Source organism: Anomaloglossus baeobatrachus, chromosome 6 (assembly GCF_048569485.1).
Source record: "Anomaloglossus baeobatrachus isolate aAnoBae1 chromosome 6, aAnoBae1.hap1, whole genome shotgun sequence".
Taxonomy (NCBI): domain Eukaryota; kingdom Metazoa; phylum Chordata; class Amphibia; order Anura; family Aromobatidae; genus Anomaloglossus; species Anomaloglossus baeobatrachus.
In genome coordinates this window covers 525,464,170-525,488,948 of record NC_134358.1, presented here as the reverse complement: position 1 = coordinate 525,488,948, position 24,779 = coordinate 525,464,170, and the positions used below count along the sequence as shown (strand labels likewise).

General features: G+C 46.3%; 1 protein-coding gene across 2 annotated transcripts in view; it reads right to left on the bottom strand.

Moving 5' to 3' along the window:
- The window catches only part of ODAD2 (outer dynein arm docking complex subunit 2), a 222,516-nt gene that overhangs the window by 168,731 nt on the left and 29,006 nt on the right, over positions 1 to 24,779 (bottom strand). For both annotated transcript variants that reach the window (XM_075315527.1, XM_075315526.1), the window contains exons 5-8: positions 17,969 to 18,075; positions 16,192 to 16,328; positions 16,000 to 16,116; positions 1,073 to 1,290 (exon numbers count right to left, since the gene is read on the bottom strand). In XM_075315527.1, the coding sequence (XP_075171642.1) occupies positions 1,073 to 1,290; positions 16,000 to 16,116; positions 16,192 to 16,328; positions 17,969 to 18,075 (579 nt within the window). The remainder of the gene's footprint in view (positions 1 to 1,072; positions 1,291 to 15,999; positions 16,117 to 16,191; positions 16,329 to 17,968; positions 18,076 to 24,779) is intronic.

The window sequence follows — 24,779 nt, the reverse complement described above, 5'->3', positions numbered from 1 at the left end:
TACCAAGATTATTCTCTTACCGCCCCTACATACCAAGGTGATTCTCTTACCGCCCCTACATACCAAGGTGATTCTCTTTCCGCCCCTACATACCAAGATGATTCTCTTACCGCCCCTACATACCAAGGTGATTCTCTTACCGCCCCTACATACCAAGGTGATTCTCTCTTATCGCCCCTACATACCAAGGTGATTCTCTTATCGCCCCTACATACCAAGGTGACTCTCTCTTACCGCCCCTACATACCAAGATGATTCTCTTACCGCCCCTACATACCAAGGTGATTCTCTTACCGCCCCTACATACCAAGGTGATTCTCTTATCGCCCCTACATACGAAGGAGATTCTCTCTTACCGCCCCTACATACCAAAGTGATTCTCTTATCGCCCCTACATACCAAGGAGATTCTCTTACCACCCCTACATACCAAGGTGATTCTCTTATCGCCCCTACATACCAAGGTGATTCTCTTATCGCCCCTACATACCAAGGTGATTCTCTTACCGCCCCTACATACCAAGGTGATTCTCTTATCGCCCCTACATACCAAGGTGATTCTCTTATCGCCCCTACATACCAAGGTGATTCTCTTATCGCCCCTACATACCAAGGTGATTCTCTTACCGCCCCTACATACCAAGGTGATTCTCTTACCGCCCCTACATACCAAGGTGATTCTCTTACCGCCCCTACATACCAAGGTGGCTACACAAAAGTAAATGAAAATGTGCACAATTACACGGCAATGAAACACATTACTACAGTCGCACATTGTGCTATGCTCCAGCCCTTCCTAATTTCTCATCTTTATTAAATTAGTATATTATAATGTCCACGTAAATCAAGACAGAATTTAATAACGTTTTATGTCTGTCGTCTTGTACGACTAGTAAGTACGAAGATTTCACAATCTCCAATTTTCCGAGGTTTAAAGAGAATTTTTTCCATCTCCAAAATCACAGCCGCTAACTAAAATAATTTGGCCTTTGTGTGTGTGTGTATCTGGCTAATTTAAAATGTCCATAAACTACGGGGAATTGCAAGGTATTAGGACTGAAAAGACAACATACTCCTGGTGACCATTAAGGGTTAGGTTCTTCCATTTCAGAGACGGCTCTAATTTGGCCTTGTTAGTCTTGCTTTTTACAAGTGGATTCCTTGTCTTCTCCTGTGCTTTCTTTTCTGGATACTCATTAGACCAATGGTTTTGGCTTGGTTCCTCTGCGTCAACTACATCCACATGTTGGACGGTCTGAGCCACTGGTGGGTCTTCAAAATATATAAAATCCTATGAATAGACAAAGTGGATGAATTATGTGGTCGTTCTGAATGAAGACAAATCAGAAAAAAATTATCAACGCTGAAAAAGCACAAAGTAATTGCTATAAAAACTGTGTACGGAGAGAATCATGCTCCAAATATTTTTATCTATGTTTAGATAAATAATATTAGTGGTTTTTAGGCTGCGGCAACAGGGCAACTTTGGCCACGACACGGATCACTCGGCGAAAGATCGTGATGTAAGTCATAATGCAGGTGACTGGGGTCTCATCGCGATCCTTAGGGCACTGCGAGTCACAAAAAACGATTTTATATGCCTTCTTGTGACAATATGATCCCATTCCCCTGTATTGTGCTGTGATGTAGCAGCTTTACATAGCGATCTTTAGCCGCACAATCTCCAAGTTTCCCCGTAGACGTAACTTTAAAATCATACTGTACATTTAGCATAATTCTTCTGACCCAGAATATTGTTTCTGTTAGGGGTCCCTATCAGGTCAGTACAGGTGTATTTTTACTGTAGGGGATGATAGACACCCCCCAGGGGAGTACGTAATGATGGTTGTCCTGTGTTTCATGTATATGTGGTAATGATGTAAAGTTATAAACTATATGTATCAGTTAGACAGGCTTTAGTATTGTTTAGTTGCCATCTACTGACTATGTTAGGTAATGCAAAGCAGGGCACATCGTAGTAAGGTTGTAGCTATGATTTTAGATAAGATAGGGTTAATGATAGTGAGAGGAGGGGAAATACTATTACAAGTGGCCATCTTGGGATCAAGAGGCAGAGTGGGTTTGAACATTAACAGGAGAGGATGTGGGCCTAGGTGCGAGGGCTGGTCCCAGAACCCGAGGCCTCCTCTAGAGGTCCGGAGCTTACGGCTCACCCCGGTGGGATCAGTTAAGCAGTCCAGGAGTGGGAAGAGGGACAAGAAGTGGGAAGAGGGACAAGAAGTAGGAAGAGGGACAAGGAGTGGGAAGATGGACAAAGAGTGGGAAGAGGGACAAAGAGTGGGAAGAGGGACAAGGAGTGGGAAGAGGGACAAGGAGTGGGAAGAGGGACAAGGAGTGGGAAGAGGGACAAGGAGTGGGAAGAGGGACAAGGAGTGGGAAGAGGGACAAGGAGTGGGAAGAGGGACAAGGAGTGGGAAGAGGGACAAGGAGTGGGAACAGGGACAAGGAGTGGGAAGAGGGACAAGGAGTGGGAAGAGGGACAAGGAGTAGGAAGAGGGACAAAGAGACGGTCCCGGAATACTAAGGGCTAGATTATAACGGTGAGGGAAACTAACGGAGAATACGAGGTGGTGGCCACTATACCCATAGCGGAAAGCTTAGGTGAAGAGAGAAAAGAGTATTCTTCAGCTAGGGTCAAAGGATGTGGGTTATCATGTCTGCCATGGAGGTGTTAAGAACAAGTAAAACGAGTATGGTTAAGAAAACCCTGGTGGGGCATGGCTTCTTTAGGCTATGTGCATACTATAAAATGGACTTTTCTTAAGAAAAATCCGCACCCTCTGGCAGAATACCACACCCGCGGCAAAAACCGCGGTAAAACCGCACTCGCGTTTTTGCTGCGGTTTGGTCCCGGTTTGCCGCGGTTTGGTCCCTGTGTTTTTTTACCATTATCTATGGCAAAAAACGCAAGTAGCTGCAGAAAAGAAGTGGCATGCTCATTTTTTTTTGCTGCAGAAATTCTGCAGCAAAACCTGTAGGGGAAAATAACACAGTGTTCGCACAGCAGTTTTTTTAACATAGGTTTTGCTGGGGAAGGATTGCAGAAAGGTTATGAACATTTTCTACAGCAATTCATGCAGCAAAACTGCGGCAAATCCGCAGCAAAAAACGCAGCGTGCCCAGTACCCCACACAGAGATGTACCCACACATAGGGATCCCCAAGAATAAGAACCCAGCAACTGAGTGGACCGGTGCTGCCTTCCTACACTACCATGATTCTTGCAAGGCTAAAAGTACTATTATTCGCAGCTTAACGCCACGAGTCCCATTCCTGGCACCCGCGACAAACAGCAAATAGCTCTACATATAATTATCTACAAAACAAGACCATGTCCTTCAAAGAGCTCTAATCAGTTACCTAAATATTCATAATCAGTGTTAAAAACACCAATAGTCCAAATCTAGTGAATCTTAAAAAAATCAATACGTGACCACATGTCCTATAACTATTAAGATCGACTTTACACATTGTATATTTTGTAGACTTTGTGCAGATTTTCCCCCAGTATAACTGAAGCTTATTTGCAGCAAAATCTGCAGCAAAATCAACATATAACATATGGATTTTGCTGCTTATTTTATTGCAGGTTTGCCACAGATTTTAATCTTTTCATTGCAAAAAGAGAAATCCGCGCCAAATTCTGCACAAAGAATTGACCAGGAGAACTTAAAATCTGCACCTCACGTCACTTTCAGAACTTTTTAGCTCCATGTAGATAAGATTTGTTGGCACCGTATCATGCTGCAGATTTTCTGCTCGTAAATATGTGAGGAAAGTCAGCACCAAATACATAATGTGTCTGTATGAACATCCCCTAAGTCTAGGCTGACATGCTGCTTAATTGGTGCAGACTTTACAGTGCTGGCCAAAAGTATTGGCACCCCTGCAATTCTGTCAGCTAATACTCAGTTTCTTCTTGAAAATGATTGCAATCACAAATTCTTTGGTATTATTATCTTCATTTAATTTGTCTTCAATGAAAAAAAAATAAAAAAATTTGTCATAAAGCCAAATTGGATATAATTCCACACCAATCATAAAAAAGGGGGTGGACAAAAGTATTGGCACTGTTTGAAAAATCATGTGATGCTTCTCTAATTTGTGTAATAACAGCACCTGTAACTTACCTGTGGCACCTAACAGGTGTTGGCAATAACTAAATCATACTTGCAGCCAGTTGACATGGATTAAAGTTGACTCAACCTCTGCCCTGTGTCCTTGTGTGTACCACATTGAGCACGGAGAAAAGAAAGAAGACCAAAGAACTGAGGACTTGAGAATCCAAATTGTGAGGAAGCATGAGCAATCTCAAGGCTACAAGTCCATCTCCAAAGACCTGAAAGTTCCTGTGTCTACGGTGCGCAGTGTCATCAAGAAGTGTAAAGCCCATGGCACTGTGGCTAACCTCCCTAGATGTGGAAGGAAAAGAAAAATTGACGAGAGATTTCAACGCAAGATTGTGCGGATGGTGGATAAAGAACCTCGACTAACATCCAAATAAGTTCAAGCTGCCCTGCAGTCCGAGGGTACAACAGTGTCACCCCGTACTATCCGTCGGCGTCTGAATGAAAAGGGACTGTATGGTAGGATACCCAGGAAGACCCCACTTTTTACCCCGAGACATAAAAAAGACAGGCTGGAGTTTGCCAAAACTTACCTGAGAAAGCCTAAAACGTTTTGGAAGAATGTTCTCTGGTCAGATGAGACAAAAGTAGAGCTTTTTGGGAAAAGCCATCAACATAGAGTTTACAGGGAAAAAAAGAGGCATTTAAAGAAAAGAACACGGTCCCTACAGTCAAACATGGCGGAGGTTCCCTGATGTTTTGGGGTTGCTTTGCTGCCTCTGGCACCAGACTGCTTGACCATGTGCATGGCATTATGAAGTCTGAAGACTAACAACAAATTTTGCAGCATAATGTAGGGCCCAGTGTGAGAAAGCTGGGTCTCCCTCAGAGGTCATGGGTCTTCCAGCAGGACAATGACCCAAAACACACTTCAAAAAGCACTAGAAAATGGTTTGATAGAAAGCACTGGAGACTACTAAAGTGGCCAGCAATGAGTCCAGACCTGAACCCCATAGAGCACCTGTGGAGATATCTCAAAATGGCAGTTTGGAGAAGGCCCCCTTCAAATCTCAGGGACCTGGAGCAGTTTGCCAAAGAAGAATGGTCTAAAATTCCAAAAGAGCATTGTAAGACACTCATTGATGGTTACCGGAGGCAGTTGTTTGCAGTTATTGTGGCTAAAGGTTGTGCAACCAAGTATTAGGTTAAGGGTGCCAATACTTTTGTCTGGCCCATTTTTGGAGTTTTGTGTGAAATTATCAATGATTTGATCTTTGTTTCATTCTCTTTTGTGTTTTTTCATTGCAAGCAAAATAAATGAAGATAATAATACCAAAGAATTTGTGATTGCAATCATTTTCAAGAAGAAACTGAGTATTATCTGACAGAATTGCAGAGGTGCCAATACTTTTGGCCAGCACTGTACATGTGTAAAATCTGCAGTATGTAACATTATCAGCATTTTAAATCTCATAGTTAGGCTACTTTCACACTTGCGTTGAACGGCATCCGTTGCATTGCATTGTGTGACGGATGCAACGGATGTGTTGCATTTAGTGGCACAACGGATGCAACGGATCGTACAAAACAACGGAATCTTTTTTTTTTTTTCTTTCGTTTTACCGGCGGAAGACTATTGTGAACGATCAGCTGATCTCTCACAGCAGCCGGTCGCCGGGTGATCAGCTGATCTCTCACAGCAGCCGATCGCCAGGTGATCAGCTGATCTCTCACAGCAGCCGATCGCCAGGTGATCAGCTGATCATTCGGCCGCCAAGAATGTGTGAGGGTGGCGGAGTGCGGGGCCGGAGTGCGGGGATTGTGGAGCCGAGCGGGACCATGGCACTGAGGACATCAGTGCAGCGAGGAATGCAACGCTGGGGACAGGTGAGTGTGAGTGTGTGTGTGCGTGCGTGTGTACACGTGGAGTGAAGTGCGGGAGGGGGCGGAGCCGAGCGGGAAAATGTCGGGCTCCCTGCACCCGTAGCCAGGGTAAATATCGGGTAACTAGGGAAAGCGCATTACTTAGTAACCCGATGTTTACCCTGGTTACGAGTGCAGGGAGCCAGAGAGAGAATGCTCAGCGAAATCCTACGGATTGCGCTGCTCAAAAAAACGTTACATGCAGCGTTCCCTCCGCCTGACGCAGCGTCAAAATAACGACGCTGCGTCGTGCAGCGGATGCAAAGCAAGACCATCCATTGCTATCCGTAGCTAATAGAAGTCTATGAGGAATATTACGGTTACCGTAATTCCTCAAGGCTGCGGATAGCAACGGAAGCTGTCCAACGCAAGTGTGAAAGTAGCCTTAATCTCATCCATATGCTGCATTTTTATTTAAGGAAATTGTTGTGATTTTTATTTCAGCAGAAAGTCCCGTCTTCAGGCACAATTGGCGCAGATTTCAAGCTTTGCAATGGAAAGAGCAAAATCCGGACCAATTGTGCAATAAAATCTGCAGCCAAATTTGCATGAAACAAGAAAAGATTCTGCTACAAGTTCTACAGCAAAAAAATTGCAAATATACAAGATCTGTTACATATACACAACATGCTCACCCAGCCTAAGGTCTCGTTCACATATCTGTGTTGCACATAAGTGTTATATCTGTTTTTTTCTATGGATACCACAAGTACACATTATATCCTATGGTGATCTTCACAAGTCCTTGTTTTTCATTGATTGTGTCTGTGCAAAATACACACAGTTTTTGAGGGAATTTTAAGGGATGACATGCAAAAATATATTGCGGAAAATAATATAGTAACTGACAGACAGCATGGATTCATGAAAGATAAGTCGTGTCTAACCAACCTGTTGGGGTTCTATGAGGGGGTAAGTGCAAACCTGGATATTGGTAATGCAGCTGATGTGATTTATTTGGACTTTGCAAAGGCATTTGATACTGTACCACATAATAGCCTTATACTAAAGCTCCAGAAGCAAGGACTGGGGGAAACTATATGCAACTGGGTAAGGAATTGGCTAAAAGATAGGAAACAAAGAGTAGTCATAAATGGAACATTCTCTAAATGGGCCATAGTCAGCAGTGGGGTGCCGCAGGGATCTGTGCTAGGACCGATTCTTTTTAATCTCTTTATTAATGACCTTGTGGATGGGATTGATAGTAAAGTGTCAGTCTTTGCTGATGACACCAAACTATGTAGGATATTAAAAACTGACCTTGATAGTACAATATTACAAAAAGATATGGATAAGATGTCAGAATGGGCAGATACTTGGCAATTGAGATTTAATGTTGATAAATGTAAAGTAATGCACCTAGGACGGAGTAATCCTATAACTGCGTAAACATTAAATGGAAGTAAACTCGGGACTACAGAACAGGAGAAGGACTTGGGTATTCTCATTACAAATAAGCTGAGCAGCAGCACTCAATGTCAGGCAGCTGCTGCAAAAGCAAACAAGATGCTAGGGTGTATAAAAAGAGAGATTAGATCCCGTGATCCCAACGTATTGTTATCCCTCTATAAATCACTTGTAAGGCCACATCTGGAATATGGGATCCAGTTTTGGGCTCCACATTTTAAAAAGGACATTCAGAAGTTAGAGTCAGTTCAAAGGCGGGCGACTAGACTACTACAAGGAATGGAGGCTGCCCGTACCATGAGAGGTTGAAAAAGTTAGATATGTTTAGCTTAGAAAAGAAGGGAATTTTGTTACTTACCGTAAATTCCTTTTCTTCTAGCTCCTATTGGGAGACCCAGACGATTGGTGTATAGCACTGCCTCCGGAGGCCACACAAAGCAATTACACTAAAAAGTGTAAGGCCCCTCCCCTTCTGGCTATACACCCCCAGTGGGATCACTGGCTCACCAGTTTTAGTGCAAAAGCAAGAAGGAGGAAAGCCAATAACTGGTTTAAACAAATTCACTCCGAAGTAACGTCGGAGAACTGAAAACCATTCAACATGAACAACATGTGTACCCGAAAAACAACCAAAAATCCCGAAGGACAACAGGGCGGGTGCTGGGTCTCCCAATAGGAGCTAGAAGAAAAGGAATTTACGGTAAGTAACAAAATTCCCTTCTTCTTCGGCGCTCCATTGGGAGACCCAGACGATTGGGACGTCCAAAAGCTGTCCCTGGGTGGGTAAAGAAATACCTCATGTTAGAGCTGCAAAGACAGCCCTCCCCTACGGGGAGGCAACTGCCGCCTGCAGGACTCTTCTACCTAGGCTGGCATCCGCCGAAGCATAGGTATGCACCTGATAATGTTTGGTGAAAGTGTGCAGACTCGACCAGGTAGCTGCCTGGCACACCTGTTGAGCCGTAGCCTGGTGTCGTAATGCCCAGGACGCACCCACGGCTCTGGTAGAATGGGCCTTCAGCCCTGATGGAACCGGAAGCCCAGCAGAACGGTAGGCTTCAAGAATTGGTTCTTTGATCCATCGAGCCAGGGTGGCTTTGGAAGCCTGCGACCCTTTGCGCTTACCAGCGACAAGGACAAAGAGTGCATCCGAACGGCGCAGGGGCGCCGTGCGGGAAATGTAGATTCTGAGTGCTCTCACCAGATCTAACAAATGTAAATCCTTCTCATAGCGATGAACTGCATGAGGACAAAAAGAAGGCAAAGAGATATCCTGATTAAGATGAAAAGAGGATACCACCTTCGGGAGAAACTCCTGAATGGGTCGCAGCACTACCTTGTCCTGGTGGAAGACCAGGAAGGGAGCCTTGGATGACAGCGCTGCTAGCTCAGACACTCTCCGAAGAGATGTGATCGCTACCAGAAAAGCCACTTTCTGTGATAGTCTAGAAAGTGAAACCTCCCTCAGAGGCTCGAAGGGCGGCTTCTGGAGGGCAACCAGTACCCTGTTCAGATCCCATGGATCTAACGGCCGCTTGTACGGGGGTACGATATGACAAACCCCCTGCAGGAACGTGCGTACCTTAGAAAGTCGTGCTAGACGCTTCTGAAAAAAGACGGATAGCGCCGAGACTTGCCCTTTAAGGGAGCCGAGCGACAAACCTTTTTCTAACCCAGATTGCAGGAAAGAAAGAAATGTAGGCAATGCAAATGGCCAGGGAGACACTCCCTGAGCAGAGCACCAGGATAAGAATATCCTCCACGTTCTGTGGTAGATCTTAGCGGACGTGGGCTTCCTAGCCTGTCTCATGGTGGCAACGACCCCTTGGGATAATCCTGAAGACGCTAGGATCCAGGACTCAATGGCCACACAGTCAGGTTCAGGGCCGCAGAATTCCGATGGAAAAACGGCCCTTGGGACAGCAAGTCTGGTCGGTCTGGTAGTGCCCACGGTTGGCCGACCGTGAGATGCCACAGATCCGGATACCACGCCCTCCTTGGCCAGTCTGGGGCGACGAGTATGACGCGGCTGCAGTCGGATCTGATCTTGCGTAGCACCCTGGGCAAGAGTGCCAGAGGTGGAAACACATAAGGGAGCCGGAACTGCAACCAATCTTGCACTAAGGCGTCTGCCGCCAGAGCTCTGTGATCGCGAGACCGTGCCATGAAGGTTGGGACCTTGTTGTTGTGCCGGGACGCCATTAAGTCGACGTCCGGCCTTCCCCAGCGGCGACAGATTTCCTGAAACACGTCCGGGTGAAGAGACCATTCCCCTGCGTCCATGCCCTGGCGACTGAGGAAGTCTGCTTCCCAGTTTTCTACGCCGGGGATGTGAACTGCGGATATGGTGGAGGCCGTGGCTTCCACCCACATCAGAATCCGCCGGACTTCCTGGAAGGCTTGCCGATTGCGTGTCCCCCCTTGGTGGTTGATGTATGCCACCGCTGTGGAGTTGTCCGACTGAATTCGGATCTGCCTTCCTTCCAGCCACTGCTGGAAGGCTAGTAGGGCAAGATACACTGCTCTGATTTCCAGAACATTGATCTGAAGGGTGGACTCCTGCTGGGTCCACGTACCCTGAGCCCTGTGGTGGAGAAAAACTGCTCCCCACCCTGACAGACTCGCGTCTGTCGTGACCACCGCCCAGGACGGTGGTAGGAAGGATCTTCCCTGTGATAATGAGGTGGGAAGAAGCCACCACTGCAGAGAGTCCTTGGCCGTCTGGGAAAGGGAGACTTTCCTGTCCAGGGATGTTGACTTCCCGTCCCATTGGCGGAGAATGTCCCATTGAAGTGGGCGCAGATGAAACTGCGCAAACGGAACCGCCTCCATTGCCGCCACCATCTTCCCGAGGAAGTGCATGAGGCGTCTTAAGGAGTGCGACTGACTTTGAAGGAGAGCCTGCACCCCAGTCTGTAGTGACCGCTGCTTGTCCAGCGGAAGCTTCACTATCGCTGAGAGAGTATGAAACTCCATGCCAAGATACGTCAGTGATTGGGTCGGTAACAGATTTGACTTTGAGAAGTTGATGATCCACCCGAACGTCTGGAGAGTCTCCAGTGCAACGTTCAGGCTGAGTTGGCATGCCTCCTGAGAGGGTGCCTTGACAAGTAGATCGTCCAAGTAAGGGATCACAGAGTGTCCCTGAGAGTGCAAGACTGCTACCACTGCCGCCATGACCTTGGTGAACACCCGTGGGGCTGTCGCCAGACCAAATGGCAGAGCTACGAACTGAAGATGGTCGTCTCCTATCACGAAGCGTAGAAAGCGTTGGTGCTCTGTAGCAATCGGCACGTGGAGATAAGCATCTTTGATGTCTATTGATGCTAGGAAATCTCCTTGAGACATTGAGGCAATGACTGAGCGGAGGGATTCCATCCGGAACCGCCTGGCGTTCACATGCTTGTTGAGCAGTTTTAGGTCCAGAACAGGACGGAATGAGCCGTCCTTTTTTGGCACCACAAAGAGATTGGAGTAAAAACCTTGTCCTTGTTCCCGAAGAGGAACAGGGACCACCACTCCTTCTGCTCTTAGAGAATGCACCGCCTGCAGAAGGGCATCTGCTCGGTCGGGATGTGGGGAAGTTCTGAAGAACCGAGGCGGAGGACGAGAACTGAACTCTATCCTGTACCCGTGAGACAAAATGTCTGTTACCCACCGGTCTTTGACCTGTGGCAGCCAAATGTCGCAAAAGCGGGAGAGCCTGCCACCGACCGAGGATGCGGAGGGAGGCGGCCGAAAGTCATGAGGCAGCCGCCATGGAAGCGGTACCTCCGGTTGCTTTCTTGGGGCGTGAGTGAGTCCGCCAGGAATCAGAGCTCCTTTGCTCTTTCTGAGTCCCTTTGGACGAGGAGAATTGGGGCTTGCCCGAGCCTCGAAAGGACCGAAACTTTGACTGCCACTTCCTCTGTTGAGGTTTGCTTGATCTGGGCTGGGGTAAGGAAGAGTCCTTACCTTTGGACTGTTTAATGATTTCCGCCAATTGCTCACCAAACAGTCTGTCTCCAGATAATGGCAAGCTGGTTAAACATTTTTTAGAAGCAGAATCTGCTTTCCATTCTTTTAACCACAAGGCTCTGCGCAAAACTACAGAGTTGGCGGATGCCATTGAGGTACGGCTCGTAGAGTCTAGTACCGCATTGATAGCGTAGGTCGCAAACGCAGTCATTTGCGTAGTTAAGGACGCCACTTGCGGCACTGATGGACGTATGATAGAGTCCACCTGTGCCAGACCAGCTGAAATAGCTTGGAGCGCCCACACGGCCGCGAATGCTGGAGCAAACGACGCGCCAATAGCTTCATAGACAGATTTCAACCAAAGGTCCATCTGTCTGTCATTGGCATCTTTAAGTGAAGCCCCATCCTCCACTGCAACTATGGATCTAGCTGCAAGCCTGGATATTGGAGGGTCCACTTTTGGACACTGGGTCCAGCGTTTGACCACGTCAGGGGGAAAGGGATAACGTGTATCCTTCAGACGTTTGGAAAAACGCTTGTCCGGATAAGCATGGTGTTTCTGGATTGATTCTCTGAAGTCAGAGTGGTCCAGAAAAGTACTCAATTTCCGCTTGGGATACAGGAAATGGAATTTCTCCTGCTGGGCAGCTGCCTCCTCTGCTGAAGGGGCTGGGGGAGAAATATCCAACAGCCTATTGATGGCCGCTATAAGGTCATTTACCATGGCGTCACCATCTGGCGTATCCAAATTGAGTGCGGTGTCAGGACCAGACTCCTGATCACCCACCTCTGTCTCATCATATAGAGACCCTTCTCGCTGAGACCCTGACCCGCGTGACGATGTGGAGGGTCTCTCCCAGCGAGCTCGCTTAGGCGGCCTGGGACTGTCATCAGAGTCAGAGCCCTCAGCCTGTGATGCCTGGGACCCCCTTGAAGTACGGATTAGTTCCAACTGAGGGGGACCTGGGAACATAGACACAGCAGTGTCCATGGTCTGAGCAACTGGCCTGGACTGCAAGGTCTCCAGGATTTTTGTCATAGTCACAGACATTTTATCAGCAAAGACTGCAAATTCTGTCCCCGTCACCGGGGCAGGGTTCACAGGCTCTGGCTGACGAAGTGCCACTGGGACTGAACATTGCACACAATGAGAGTCGTTGGAGCCTGCTGGTAGATTAGCCCCACATGCTGTACAAGCAGTGTATACAGCCCGTGCCTTGGCACCCTTGCGTTTTGTGGATGACATGTTGCTGTCTCCTCAGAGCAATATAGGGGTATACAGCCAAGAAGCGACCGTACAGTGCAGTATATATATATATATATCTGGTACAGGAAAAAGTACACCAATACACACTGTGGCACTAGTGGGGCCAGCACTAATGTGCTGCTTACCGCCCGCTAAACGCGGGTGTGTGGTCGCCAGAAATCCCTAGTCTGGGTCTCCCAGAGCCTGTGTCCGTCCTCCAGCCAGACTGCATGCAGGAATGGCTGCCGGCGTCCTGTGGAGGGGGGGGCGGGCCCTGGGCGTGCTCAGACCAAAAGCGGGAAACCTGCGTCCCACTGTGCCTAGTGAGAGGGCTGGAGCATGTAAATAAGGCTCCAGCCCTCGGCGCTGACGATTGCACAGCGTCTGTCCCATTCCCTGATTGACAGGGAGGGGGCGGGAACGAAGCGGAGCTAGGCCGCAAAAGCCGGGGACTAAATTTATAAGCGCCGCCGCCGTAAAAGCGCGGTCGGCGCTAAGTCCCCGGCGCACTACAAGTCCCAGCCGCGCCGCCGCTCCGAGAGTGGCCGGCGCGGTAGTTCCCAGCACATGAATTCACACAGCTAAGCTGCTGTGACTCAAACCCCAGCGTGGAGCGCTACTGTCCCCGGCGCACTAACACACCCAGCAAGTCTGGCGTGTGCGTGCCTGTCTGTACGGGGACACAGAGTACCTGAAAGTTGCAGGGCCTTGTCCCTGAACGGTACCCAGCTCCGTATCCAGCAGGTTCACTGGGTCTGTGGATGGAGCCCGGCCTCAGGGCTTGGGGGCCGGTAAGATCCCACTTCCTCAGAGCCCCTCAGGGGGATGGGGAAGGAAAACAGCATGTGGGCTCCAGCCTCTGTACCCGCAATGGGTACCTCAACCTTACAAACCACAAGTGGGGTAAGAAGGGAGCATGCTGGGGGCCCCATATGGGCCCTCTTTTCTTCCATCCGACATAGTCAGCAGCTACTGCTGACTAAACAGTGGAGCTATGCGTGGATGTCTGACCTCCTTCGCACAAAGCAGAAAACTGGTGAGCCAGTGATCCCACTGGGGGTGTATAGCCAGAAGGGGAGGGGCCTTACACTTTTTAGTGTAATTGCTTTGTGTGGCCTCCGGAGGCAGTGCTATACACCAATCGTCTGGGTCTCCCAATGGAGCGCCGAAGAAAAGACGTCTCAGAGGAGATCTCATTATTATGTATAAATACATGTGTGGTCAATATAAAGGACTGACTTATTTCTTCCAAAGACAGTACTAAGGACCAGGGGGGCACTCACTGCGAGTGGAAGAAAAGCGATTCCGGCAGCTAAATAGGAAAGGGTTCTTTACAGTTAGAGCAGTCAGACTGTGGAATGCCGACCACAAGAGGTAGTAATGGCAGATACTATAACAGATTTTATAAAAGGGCTGGATGATTTCCTCACTACACACAACATTGTAGGTTATAAGTGATTTAGGACAAAATGTAGAATTGGTGGAAGAAGGGTGAACCAGATGGACCTAGGGCTTTTTTCAACCTATGTAACTATGATGACAAACTGATGCATAATACTGCTAGACACCAGAACCATTTCTTCACAGAAGTGTTTAAACTCGGAGTGTAAAATGAGGCATATGAGTAAGTTTTTATGTTGCGTATGTGCTGTGGATTTTGCTGTGGAAAATTTTGCAATTTTGTCATTTATCTGAAACACAGTTGCAAAATTTCCTGCAACAAAATCCTCAGTGGATGAATTCACCCTTAGAATATGTGCAATTTTTGCCAGTAAAAACGCTGCATAAAAAATGGGCATTCTTTATACATTGTTCCTTGCGGGATTTTTTCTCATTTGCTTGAATGGGTGAAAAGCCCTGCAAAATGCTGAAAGAACTGATGTGTTGTAGAACTGAAAAAAAAATTACTTGACGGTTCAATATTAAAGGAAAAGTATTGTTATATGTTATATGCTGCATTCACGGAAAATACACAATTTGTGAACAAGCCCCTAGGGTGGTGTTGCATGTTTTTTTTGGGGGGGGGGCGGAAACACTACTTAAATTTTTCGAGCCACTGCCAAATATGGATTCAAAAGAATGGGAAATAGAAAGGAAGAATTTATACTATTGCAGTGTCCACTTCTTACTTTGCCTGAAAAAAACTGTAACAAAAAATGCAATAGTGTTTTCCAAAGTATGTATTGTGTGAATCCACCTTTAGAGCTTAAAGGGAATCTGTCACCAGGTTTTTGCAACCTAATCTGAGAACAGCATAATGTAGAGACAGAGACCCTGATTCCAGCGATGTGTCACTTACTGGGCTGCTTAGTGTGGTTAAAATCACTGTTTAATCAGCAGTAGATTATCATTACAGGACTAGTTGGTGTGCTGCCAGATAGTCCAGCATATTCATGAGCTCTGTAGAAGGGTAGAATCACATTGGCATATGACTCACACAAGAGCAGTGAGAAAATCTTGCATTGCACTCGGCCCCATGTTAATCAATGAGGCAGCTCGGATCTGAGAGTTTTTCTTCCTCAGCTGTAATCAGACTGAGGAAAAAATTGCAGCATGCTGCGATTGTCTGCGTGTCTCAGATCACTCGCACCCATACAAGTCAATGGGTGCGAGTCACACATTGGACTGCACTCGGATGTCATCTTAGTGTAGTGTGATAAACGCACAGGCTGACAATGGAAATGGAGAGATTTACCTCTCCCACTCCTCCGCAGCTGTGATCCGATCCTGCGATCGGATCACAGCTGCGGAGGATATCGAGGGGTAAATCTGCGGTAAATCGCAGGATCGGATCACAGTCACAGGACACTCAGCTCACGCTTGCAGCAGAGCGTGAGCCGAGGGTCAATAGCATATTAGCATCCGGTGCCATACGCCAGTGTGACACTGGCCTACCTGCTAGATCTAAACGAGAGAAAACAGTGATTTTATCAAAATGACAGCAAACAGCTCAGTAAGTGACACATCTGGAATCAGGGTCTCTGTCTCTACATTATGCTGCTCTCAGGTGGGGGAGCAAAAACCTGGTGACAGAATCCCTTTAATGGGATTTTGTTTGGTTACTGCACATGGACAACATATAGATCCTATAATAGTCAAAGAACAATCCATATGCATGGGTTTCCATAGACATTATGTGTCCGTATGAGCACAAACAAACTACAGTATGCACCATCAAACTTCAGGCAACAGAAGAGAATTGGATGTAAGCAATGATGTCAAATTTCTTGTGCAAATACCCGTCTCGAAAAGTTCTGAAACTTTTTGATACCGGGGTATCAAACTGGAGTCGAGGGAAAAATAAATAATCATCAATGTATCCACTGATTTTAGGAATACAACCTGTCCAGAGAGAACGTGGTATTGAGACTACATTGTACCTGCTTAGTGATGTTTTCTGCAAATTTTGGAGACTTGTCCTTCAGTAATGTCATGAGATCTTTATAAAGCTGACTTTGCCGGTCATAGTTAAGTTCATCCTTATCCTTCATTTTACCCTGAGGAATGAATTAGTGGTGGTGAGTGAAAACTAAAAACTGAGATAAATGATCAACTCCTATATATGCACTTACTGAATTTATGAAGGCCCCCGACGTGCTGTACGTCACACAGAAAGGCTCAGTGTCATGTGGCGCAATTATCAAATAGCAGATTTCCCCGTGAACCTGTCTCCAGGGTGGAGAGCGGCAGCCATTGGAGAACTCATAATCTATAAATATAGTAAAAAATAAAAATGCTTATTCGAAAGATGTGTTTTATATAAAATTGTGCTTTATATCTGTAACACAGTATTTGGTTCTAAACTCGCCGAGTGTCATGGCGGTATCTGACGCTGTGCACACTGCAGAATCTGACACTGCACACTTTGCTTTCTCTGGTGCTTCTGAGTTGTACAGACAGGCTCAGACATCGCCCAGCTGTGTGCTCCTTAGTGGTCAGGCTTGCAGGAGTTAATCTCTAGCCTATTGGTATCCTTTTGGATCACATGTTGTGGGAGAACTATCACAGTAAGGGGGGCTTTACACTATACCATATCGTTATTGTTTTATCGTCGGGGTCACGTCGTTAGTGACGCACATCAGGCGTCATTAACGTTATTGCAGCGTGTGACACTTTTGACCTAAAACGATTGCAAAAGTGCCAAAAATCGTTTGCCATGGAGAGGTCGTCCTAAAACCAAAAATCGGTCACCTCTCATTAGCGATGTTGTTCCTCGTTCCTGCGGCAGCACACATCGCTGTGTGTGACACCGGAGGAGCGAGGAACATCTCCTTACTTGCCTCCACCGGCTATGCGGAAGGAAGGAGGTGGACAGGATGTTTACATCCCGCTCATCTCCGCCCCTCCGCTTCTATTGAACAGCTGCCGTGTGACGTCGCACGACCCGCCCCGTTAGAAAGGAGGCGGATCGCCGGCCATAGCGACGTCGCAGGGCAGGTAAGCCATGTGACGGGGAGCGCGATTTTGTTTGCGACGGGCAGCGATATGCCCGTGTCGCACAAACAATGGGGGCGGGTACGCACGATAGCGATATTGTTACCGATATCGCTACCGTGTAAAGCCCCCTTTACTCCCTGCCTTAAGATGGTGGAGCATGCCTTCCCATGCCGACTATAGCTTTTGCTAAACCTATCCATGTGCTGTTGTGTTCCAGTTGCTGGTGATTTATTGCATGTTGCTTGGTGTACTGTGTACTTTAGTTGTCTGGTTATTTACTACCTGCTCTTTATTTACTCCTGATCACATATTGCCTTATATCTCCATGTGGGCTAGCTGTGTGATAGAGTTTTTGATTTCCCCTGTCTATATCTGTGGGTTCAACCACTCCTGTCCCGGTCCTCCCCCTGCGGTCGAGGAGTGGAGGTATATCAGAGCTTGCCAGGAGCAGGGCAAGGAAGGCGGCCCAGACATCTTCACGATTAGAAGTATCTCTGGGATTAGGGACAGCTAAGGCCCCCTGACAGTCTAGGAGCCCCGGTTCCCTGTTATCCGCTCACACCCCGTGACAATATCTTAACATTTTATATTTGCAGATAACTGCCCCAGATTATGGCTTTTATGTTTCAACTACGGCTTACACAATACGAGATCATAGGCAGACAGACAAGGCACTCCGGGATAGGGTCCTGTGTGGGGGTATATTTTAACGCTTTTCTTCCAGGTTTTTCTTTTTAGCAAATCTGCAATTGTGTAAATAAATGAAGTGGAGCTAAAATGAATTTGATCTATATGCTACAAACCAGTGAATCTGTTGATAAAGGCGCTCAACGAACTTGTGGTGTAAAGTCAAATAAAATATATTACAGTAATAAAAAAGTGATAATAAAAAAAACAGCGCAGAACACCGACCTGAAGTGTATTCTATTGATTTCAGCACAGATTTCTCTTCATCTTTGCAGAAACGTCTGATTAGATTAATTTCATTCTTCACTGCGGTGGGGGAAACGCGGACTTCTCTGAAATTAGAAACAGAAAGAGACTATTACCTTGACCCAGAACATCTGTCTTTGCTGTAAATGGACGGCCTCGTGTGTTTTAGTAATAGTGTCTCGAATAAAAATCATTGTTGAGTCACACGAGGTAACGTTCCCTCATCCACGACAGAGACCTGCTGCGTATACTGTATATATTCATTTCTTCCGACAGGCCACTTACATAGAAAACATGATACAATGAAGCTGCGGTTATAGGGCGATGAGTGAGCCATCAGATATTACGGATTATCAGATATAACCTGCGGCCTCCCGGATGCGACCTGCGGCCCCCCGGATGTCATTCTGTGCCGCTCATATCCACCTCTAAAGCCCCCGATCTTTCTAAATAAACCTAGTTGTGGCTCCTCCATATTTATAAAATGCTTGGAGTCCAAAGAGAAGGAAACTCCTATTCTCCAAAAAGGGCTCATTCAGACGTCTGTGCCAACCGGTCCGAGCACAGATGGCTGGCGCACGGACCTAACCCTAATCTATCCTAACCCGATCGTGACAGGTTTATATACATCGTGTGCAGAATTATTAGGCAAGTTGTATTTTAGAGGATTTTTTTTATTATTGATCAACAACTATGTTCTCAATCAATCCAAAAGACTCATAAATATCAAAGCTTAATATTTTTGGAAGTTGGAGTGGGGTTTTTTTTTTAGATTTGGCTATCTTAGGAGGATATGTGTTTGTGCAGGTAACTATTACTGTGCAGAATTATTAGCCAACTTAATAAAAACCAAATATATTCCCATCTCACTTGTTTATTTTCACCAGGTAAACCAATATAACTGCAAAAAATTTAGAAATAAACATTTCTGACATGCAGAAACAAAACACCAAAAAAAATAGTGACCAATATAGCCACCTTTCTTTATGATGACACTCAACAGCCGACCATCCATAGATTCTGTCAATTGCTTGATCTGTTTACGATCAACATTACGTGCAGCAGCCACCACAGCCTCCAGACACTGTTCCGAGAGGTGTACTGTTTTCCCTCCCTGTAGATCTTACATTTTATGAGGGACCACAGGTTCTCTATGGGGTTCAGATCAGGTGAACAAGGGGGCCATGTCATTATTTTTTCATCTTTTAGACCTTTACTGGCCAGCCACGCTGTGGAGTAGTTGGATGCATGTGATGGAGCATTGTCCTGCATGAAAATCGTGTTTTTCTTGAACGATGCCGACTTCTTCCTGTACCACTGCTTTAAGAAGTTGTCTTCCAGAAACTGGCAGAAGGTCTGGGAGTTGAGCTTCACTCCATCCTCAACCCGAAAAGGTCCCACAAGTTCATCTTTGATGATACCAGCCCATACCAGTACCCCACCTCCACCTTCCTGGCGTCTGAGTCGGAGTGGAGCTCTCTGCCCTTTACTGATCAGCCTCTGGCCCATCCATCTGGCCCATCAAGAGTCACTCTCATTTCATCAGTCCATAAAAGCTTTGAAAATCAATCTTAAGATATTTCTTGGCCCAGTCTTCACGTTTGATCTTATGTGATTTTCCTCAATTCATGGGTAATTATTTTGCACCTTTTTTGCCCAACACGCTTCTTGTGACCCTGTTGGCTAGTTGCCATGAAACGCTTGATTGTTCGGTGAGCACGCTTCAAAAGTTTGGCAATTTAAAGACTGCTGCATCCCTCTACAAGACATCTCACAATTTTGGACTTTTCAGAGCCCGTCAAATCTCTCTTCTGACCCATTTTGCCAAAGGAAAGGAAGTTATTAAGTAATTAATATTGTGTATTAAGCACAATTAAGTGTATTAAGCACACCTTATATAGGGTGTTGATGTCATTACACCGCACCCCTCCTCATTACAGAGATGCACACCGGATTTACTTAATTGGTAGTTGGCTCTCAAGCCTATACAGCTTGGAGTAGGACAACATGTATAAAAAGTATCATGTGATCAAAATACTCATTTGCCTAATAATATCGCTGCCCGTTGCGCACAAAATCTGGCACCCCCGTCACACATACTTACCTGCATAGCGACGTCGCTGTGACCGGCGTACCGCCTCCTTTCTAAGGGGGCGGTCTGTTCGGCGTCACAGCGACGTCACTAAGCGGCCGCCCAATGAAAGCGGAGGGGCGGAGATGAGCGGGACGTAACATCCCCCCCACCTCCTTCCTTCCGCACTGTGGCCGGAGGCAGGTAAGGAGATGTTCCTCGTTCCTGCGGCGTCACATGTAGAGATGTGCACTGCCGCAGGAACGAGAAACAACTTCGCCCCTGCGATCTAAAATCGCTCCTAGGAGTCACACGCTACGACATCGCTACAGCGGCCGGATGTGCGTCACAAAATTCGTGACCCCAACGAGATCGCTGTAGCGAAATTGTAGCGTGTAAAGCCCGCTTAAACCTCATCCCACAAAAAAATAAGCTGTCATGTGGCTAAATTGATTGAGAAATAAAAAAAGCTAAGGTGAAAAGGCAAAAAAATAAAAAAAAGCAAAAATAGCTTTATTTTTAAAGGGTTAAGGAAATATTTTGGTGGTATGATGATGATAATTTTGCATTCTCAGTTCTAAATGTCAGTTAGGCTAATTTCACACCTCCGGCTTTTGCAATGCGGCACAATCCGGCACTTTGCAGGAAAACCGCAACCGGTTTTTTTTGCTGCCGGTTGCGTTTTTCCTGCATAGACTTTAATTAGTGCCGCATTGTGCCGCATGGGCTCGCGTTCGGTCCGGTTTTTGCCGCATGCGGCAGATTTAGCCGATGCGGCGGCCGGATGGAACGTTCCCTGCAATGTTTTTTGCTCCGGCAAAAAAAAACGCATCGCGCCGCATCTAGCCGATGCGGCGCTTTTCCCAATGCATCCCTATGGATGCCGGATGCGGCACGATGCGGCAAAAACCGCATCCGGCCGCCGCATGCGGTTTTTGCCACTGCGCATGCTCAGTAGCATGCCGCAAGCGGCAAAAACCGGACCGGCCGCATGTAAAAAACTTATGCAAAGGATGCGGTGTTTTCACCGCATCCGTTGCATAGGCTTCACAGCCGGATTGAGCCGCACTGCTCAAACCGGATGTGTGAAAGTAGCCTAAGATGCTGTCAGAGTTACCGACCGTCCAGAAATTCCTGGACAGTTAGTAAAAATCTGGCAATATTTTCTCCTAGCCATAAAACAATTTATTTTTTTGAAGCTGCGGAAGATTTTACAAATTAGGACTTTAGTTATTTTATAGGTCATAGTGAATGCTGCTATGTCAGAATTATGGGCTGTACACAAATATTTACAATTTTATTTTTTTTAATAGTTTCCTAATAAGTTCATTAAAATAATGTTGGCTGTCCGTGATTTTTGGAAAGGTGACCACAAAAAAAAAAATCAAAAATCAAGTTGCCAATCCTACTGTGCATGCAGAATTATAGGGGCGTCAGGTCTTGTTCACACACTGAGTTTTTGCCCCATATATTCTGCACGAAAAAAAAGGACCAGCAAAGAGAAAATGATTTCTGATATCTCCTGTCCACGCTGTTTATTTTTTCTTTACGGATTTGAACAAGCAAAGTATTTTTTTTTTTTAGATCTGCAACACATCACCTCATTCAGCGTTTGTGCAGTATTTTTCACTCATTCAAATGAATGGGGAAAAAAAGCATGTAAAAACGCATATGTTTAAAGGGAATTTGTCACCAGGTTTTTGCCACCTAATCTGAGAGCAGCATAACATAGGGGCAGGGATCCTGATTCCAGTGATGTGTTACTTTCTGGGCTGCTTAGTGTAGTTTTGATAAAATCACTGTTTAGTCAGCAGTAGATTATCATTACAGGACTACTTGGCGTGCTGCAGGTAGTCCAGCATATTCACGAGTTCTGTATAACTGCTAGATCTGCAGCAGAAGAGAAAACATTGATTTTATCAAAATGACAGCAAACAGCTCAGTAAGTGACACATCACTGGAATCAGGGTTTCTGTCTCTAAAGTATGCTGCTCTCAGATAAGTGAGCAAAAACCTGATGACAGATTACCTTTAATGCAGCGTTTTTCCTGCCAACTTTCTGGGTTTTTCTGCGGAATGATCTGCTGCAGGTGCTCAATGTGTGAACATAGTCTAAGGGCGGCGTCACACGGTACGATCTATCGTGCGATCGCACGAGTGATCGTACCCGTCCCCGTCGTTTGTGCGTCATGGGCAGTTAGTTGCCCGTGGCGTATAAAGTCGTTTACCCCCCGTCACACGTACTTACCTCCCGGACGACGTCACTGTGGGCAGCGAACATCCTCTTCCTGAAGGGGGAGGGACGTTTCGGCGTCACAGCGACATCACACAGCAGCCGCCCAATAGAAGCGGAGGGGCGGAGATGAGCGGGACGTAACATCCCGCCCACCTCCTTCCTTCCCCATTGCCGGTGGGATGCAGGTAAGCTGTGTTCATCGTTCCCGGGGTGTCACACGGAGCGATGTGTGCTGCCTCGGGAACGATGAACAACCGGAGCACAGAAGGAGGACCGACATTTTGAAAATGAACGACGTGTTAACGTGCAACGATAAGGTGAGTATTTTTACTTGTTCAGTCGCTCGCAGCTGTCACACGCTACGACATTGCTAACGATGCCGGATGTGTTTCACGGAATCCGTGACCCGACGACATATCACCCGATATATCGTAGCGTGTGACGCTAGCCTAAGGCTGTGTGCACACATGGCAGATTTTGATACGTTTTCAGTGCAGATTTGTTCCAATACCTGAAAGGTTTGCTGATGCCAGCAAAGAGAATAAGAATCCTAAAGTCTCATGTACACATTGAGTATTTTCTTCTTGCAGATTTTAATCTGCGGCATGTCAATTCTTTCAGCATGGTTGGTGCAGATTTCAGCCATACTAATGTATGAGAAAAATCTGCCCCAAAAATGTGTTTTCGTGCTGTTTTTCCTGCTAAAACATGGAGAAAGGTGCAGAAACTTCAGCACTAAATACTTTGTGTGCACATAGCCTTACTTAGGTATGACGCTATTATTTGGACAATAAATCGTAGTTAGTGATGGGCGAATACTGTAGCAACCATTCGGGTTTGGATTATTTGGAACAAATCCCAAAGTACTATTCCAGTATTCGTCATGAATAATGAACCTAATGGAAGTTAATGGGAAACCCGAGCATTTTTCATGAAGTACAGTGCCTACAAGTAGTATTCAACCCCCTGCAGATTTAGCAGGTTTACACATTCGGAATTAACTTGGCATTGTGACATTTGGACTGTAGATCAGCCTGGAAGTGTGAAATGCACTGCAGCAAAAAAGAATGTTATTTCTTTTTTTTTTTTTTAAATTGTGAAAAGTTTATTCAGAGGGTCATTTATTATTCAACCCCTCAAACCACCAGAATTCTGTTTGGTTCCCCTAAAGTATTAAGAAGTATTTCAGGCACAAAGAACAATGAGCTTCACATGTTTGGATTAATTATCTCTTTTTATTATTATTATTATTATTATTATTATTTATTTTTACAGCCTTTTCTGACTAATTAAGACCCTCCCCAAACTTGTGAACAGCACTCATACATGGTCAACATGGGAAAGACAAAGGAGCATTCCAAGGCCATCAGAGACAAGATCGTGGAGGGTCACAAGGCTGGCAAGGGGTACAAAACCCTTTCCAAGGAGTTGGGCCTACCTGTCTCCATCATCCGGAAGTGGAAGGCTTATGGAACTATTGTTAGCCTTCCACGGCCTGGACAGCCTTTGAAAGTTTCCACCCGTGCCGAGGCCAGGCTTGTCCGAAGAGTCAAGGCTAACCCAAGGACAACAAGGAAGGAGCTCCGGGAAGATCTCATGGCAGTGGGGACATTGGTTTCAGTCAATACCATAAGTAACGTACTCCACCGCAATGGTCTCCATTCCAGATGAGCCCGTAAGGTACCTTTACTTTCTAAGCGTCATGTCAAGGCTCGTCTACAGTTTGCTCATGATCACTTGGAGGACTCTGAGACAGACTGGTTCAAGGTTCTCTGGTCTGATGAGACCAAGATCGAGATCTTTGGTGCCAACCACACACGTGACGTTTAGAGACTGGATGGCACTGCATACGACCCCAAGAATACCATCCCTACAGTCAATCATGGTGGTGGCAGCATCATGCTGTGGGGCTGTTTCTCAGCCAAGGGGCCTGGCCATCTGGTCCGCATCCATGGGAAGATGGATAGCACGGCCTACCTGGAGATTTTGGCCAAGAACCTCCGCTCCTCCATCAAGGATCTTAAGATGGGTCATCATTTCATCTTCCAACAAAACAACGACCCAAAGCACACAGCCAAGAAAACCAAGGCCTGGTTCAAGAGGGAAAAAATCAAGGTGTTGCAGTGGCCTAGTCAGTCTCCTGACCTTAACAAAATTGAAAACTTGTGGAAGGAGCTCAAGATTAAAGTCCACATGAGACACCCAAAGAACCTAGATAACTTGGAGAAGATCTGCATGGAGGAGTGGGCCAAGATAACTCCAGAGACCTGTGCCGGCCTGATCAGGTCTTATAAAAGACGATTATTAGCTGTAATTGCAAACAAGGGTTATTCCACAAAATATTAAACCTAGGGGTTGAATAATAATTGACCCACACTTTTATGTTGAAAATTTATTAAGATTTAACTGAGCAACATAACTTGTTGGTTTGTAAGATTTATGCATCTGTTAATAAATCCTGCTCTTGTTTGAAGTTTGCAGGC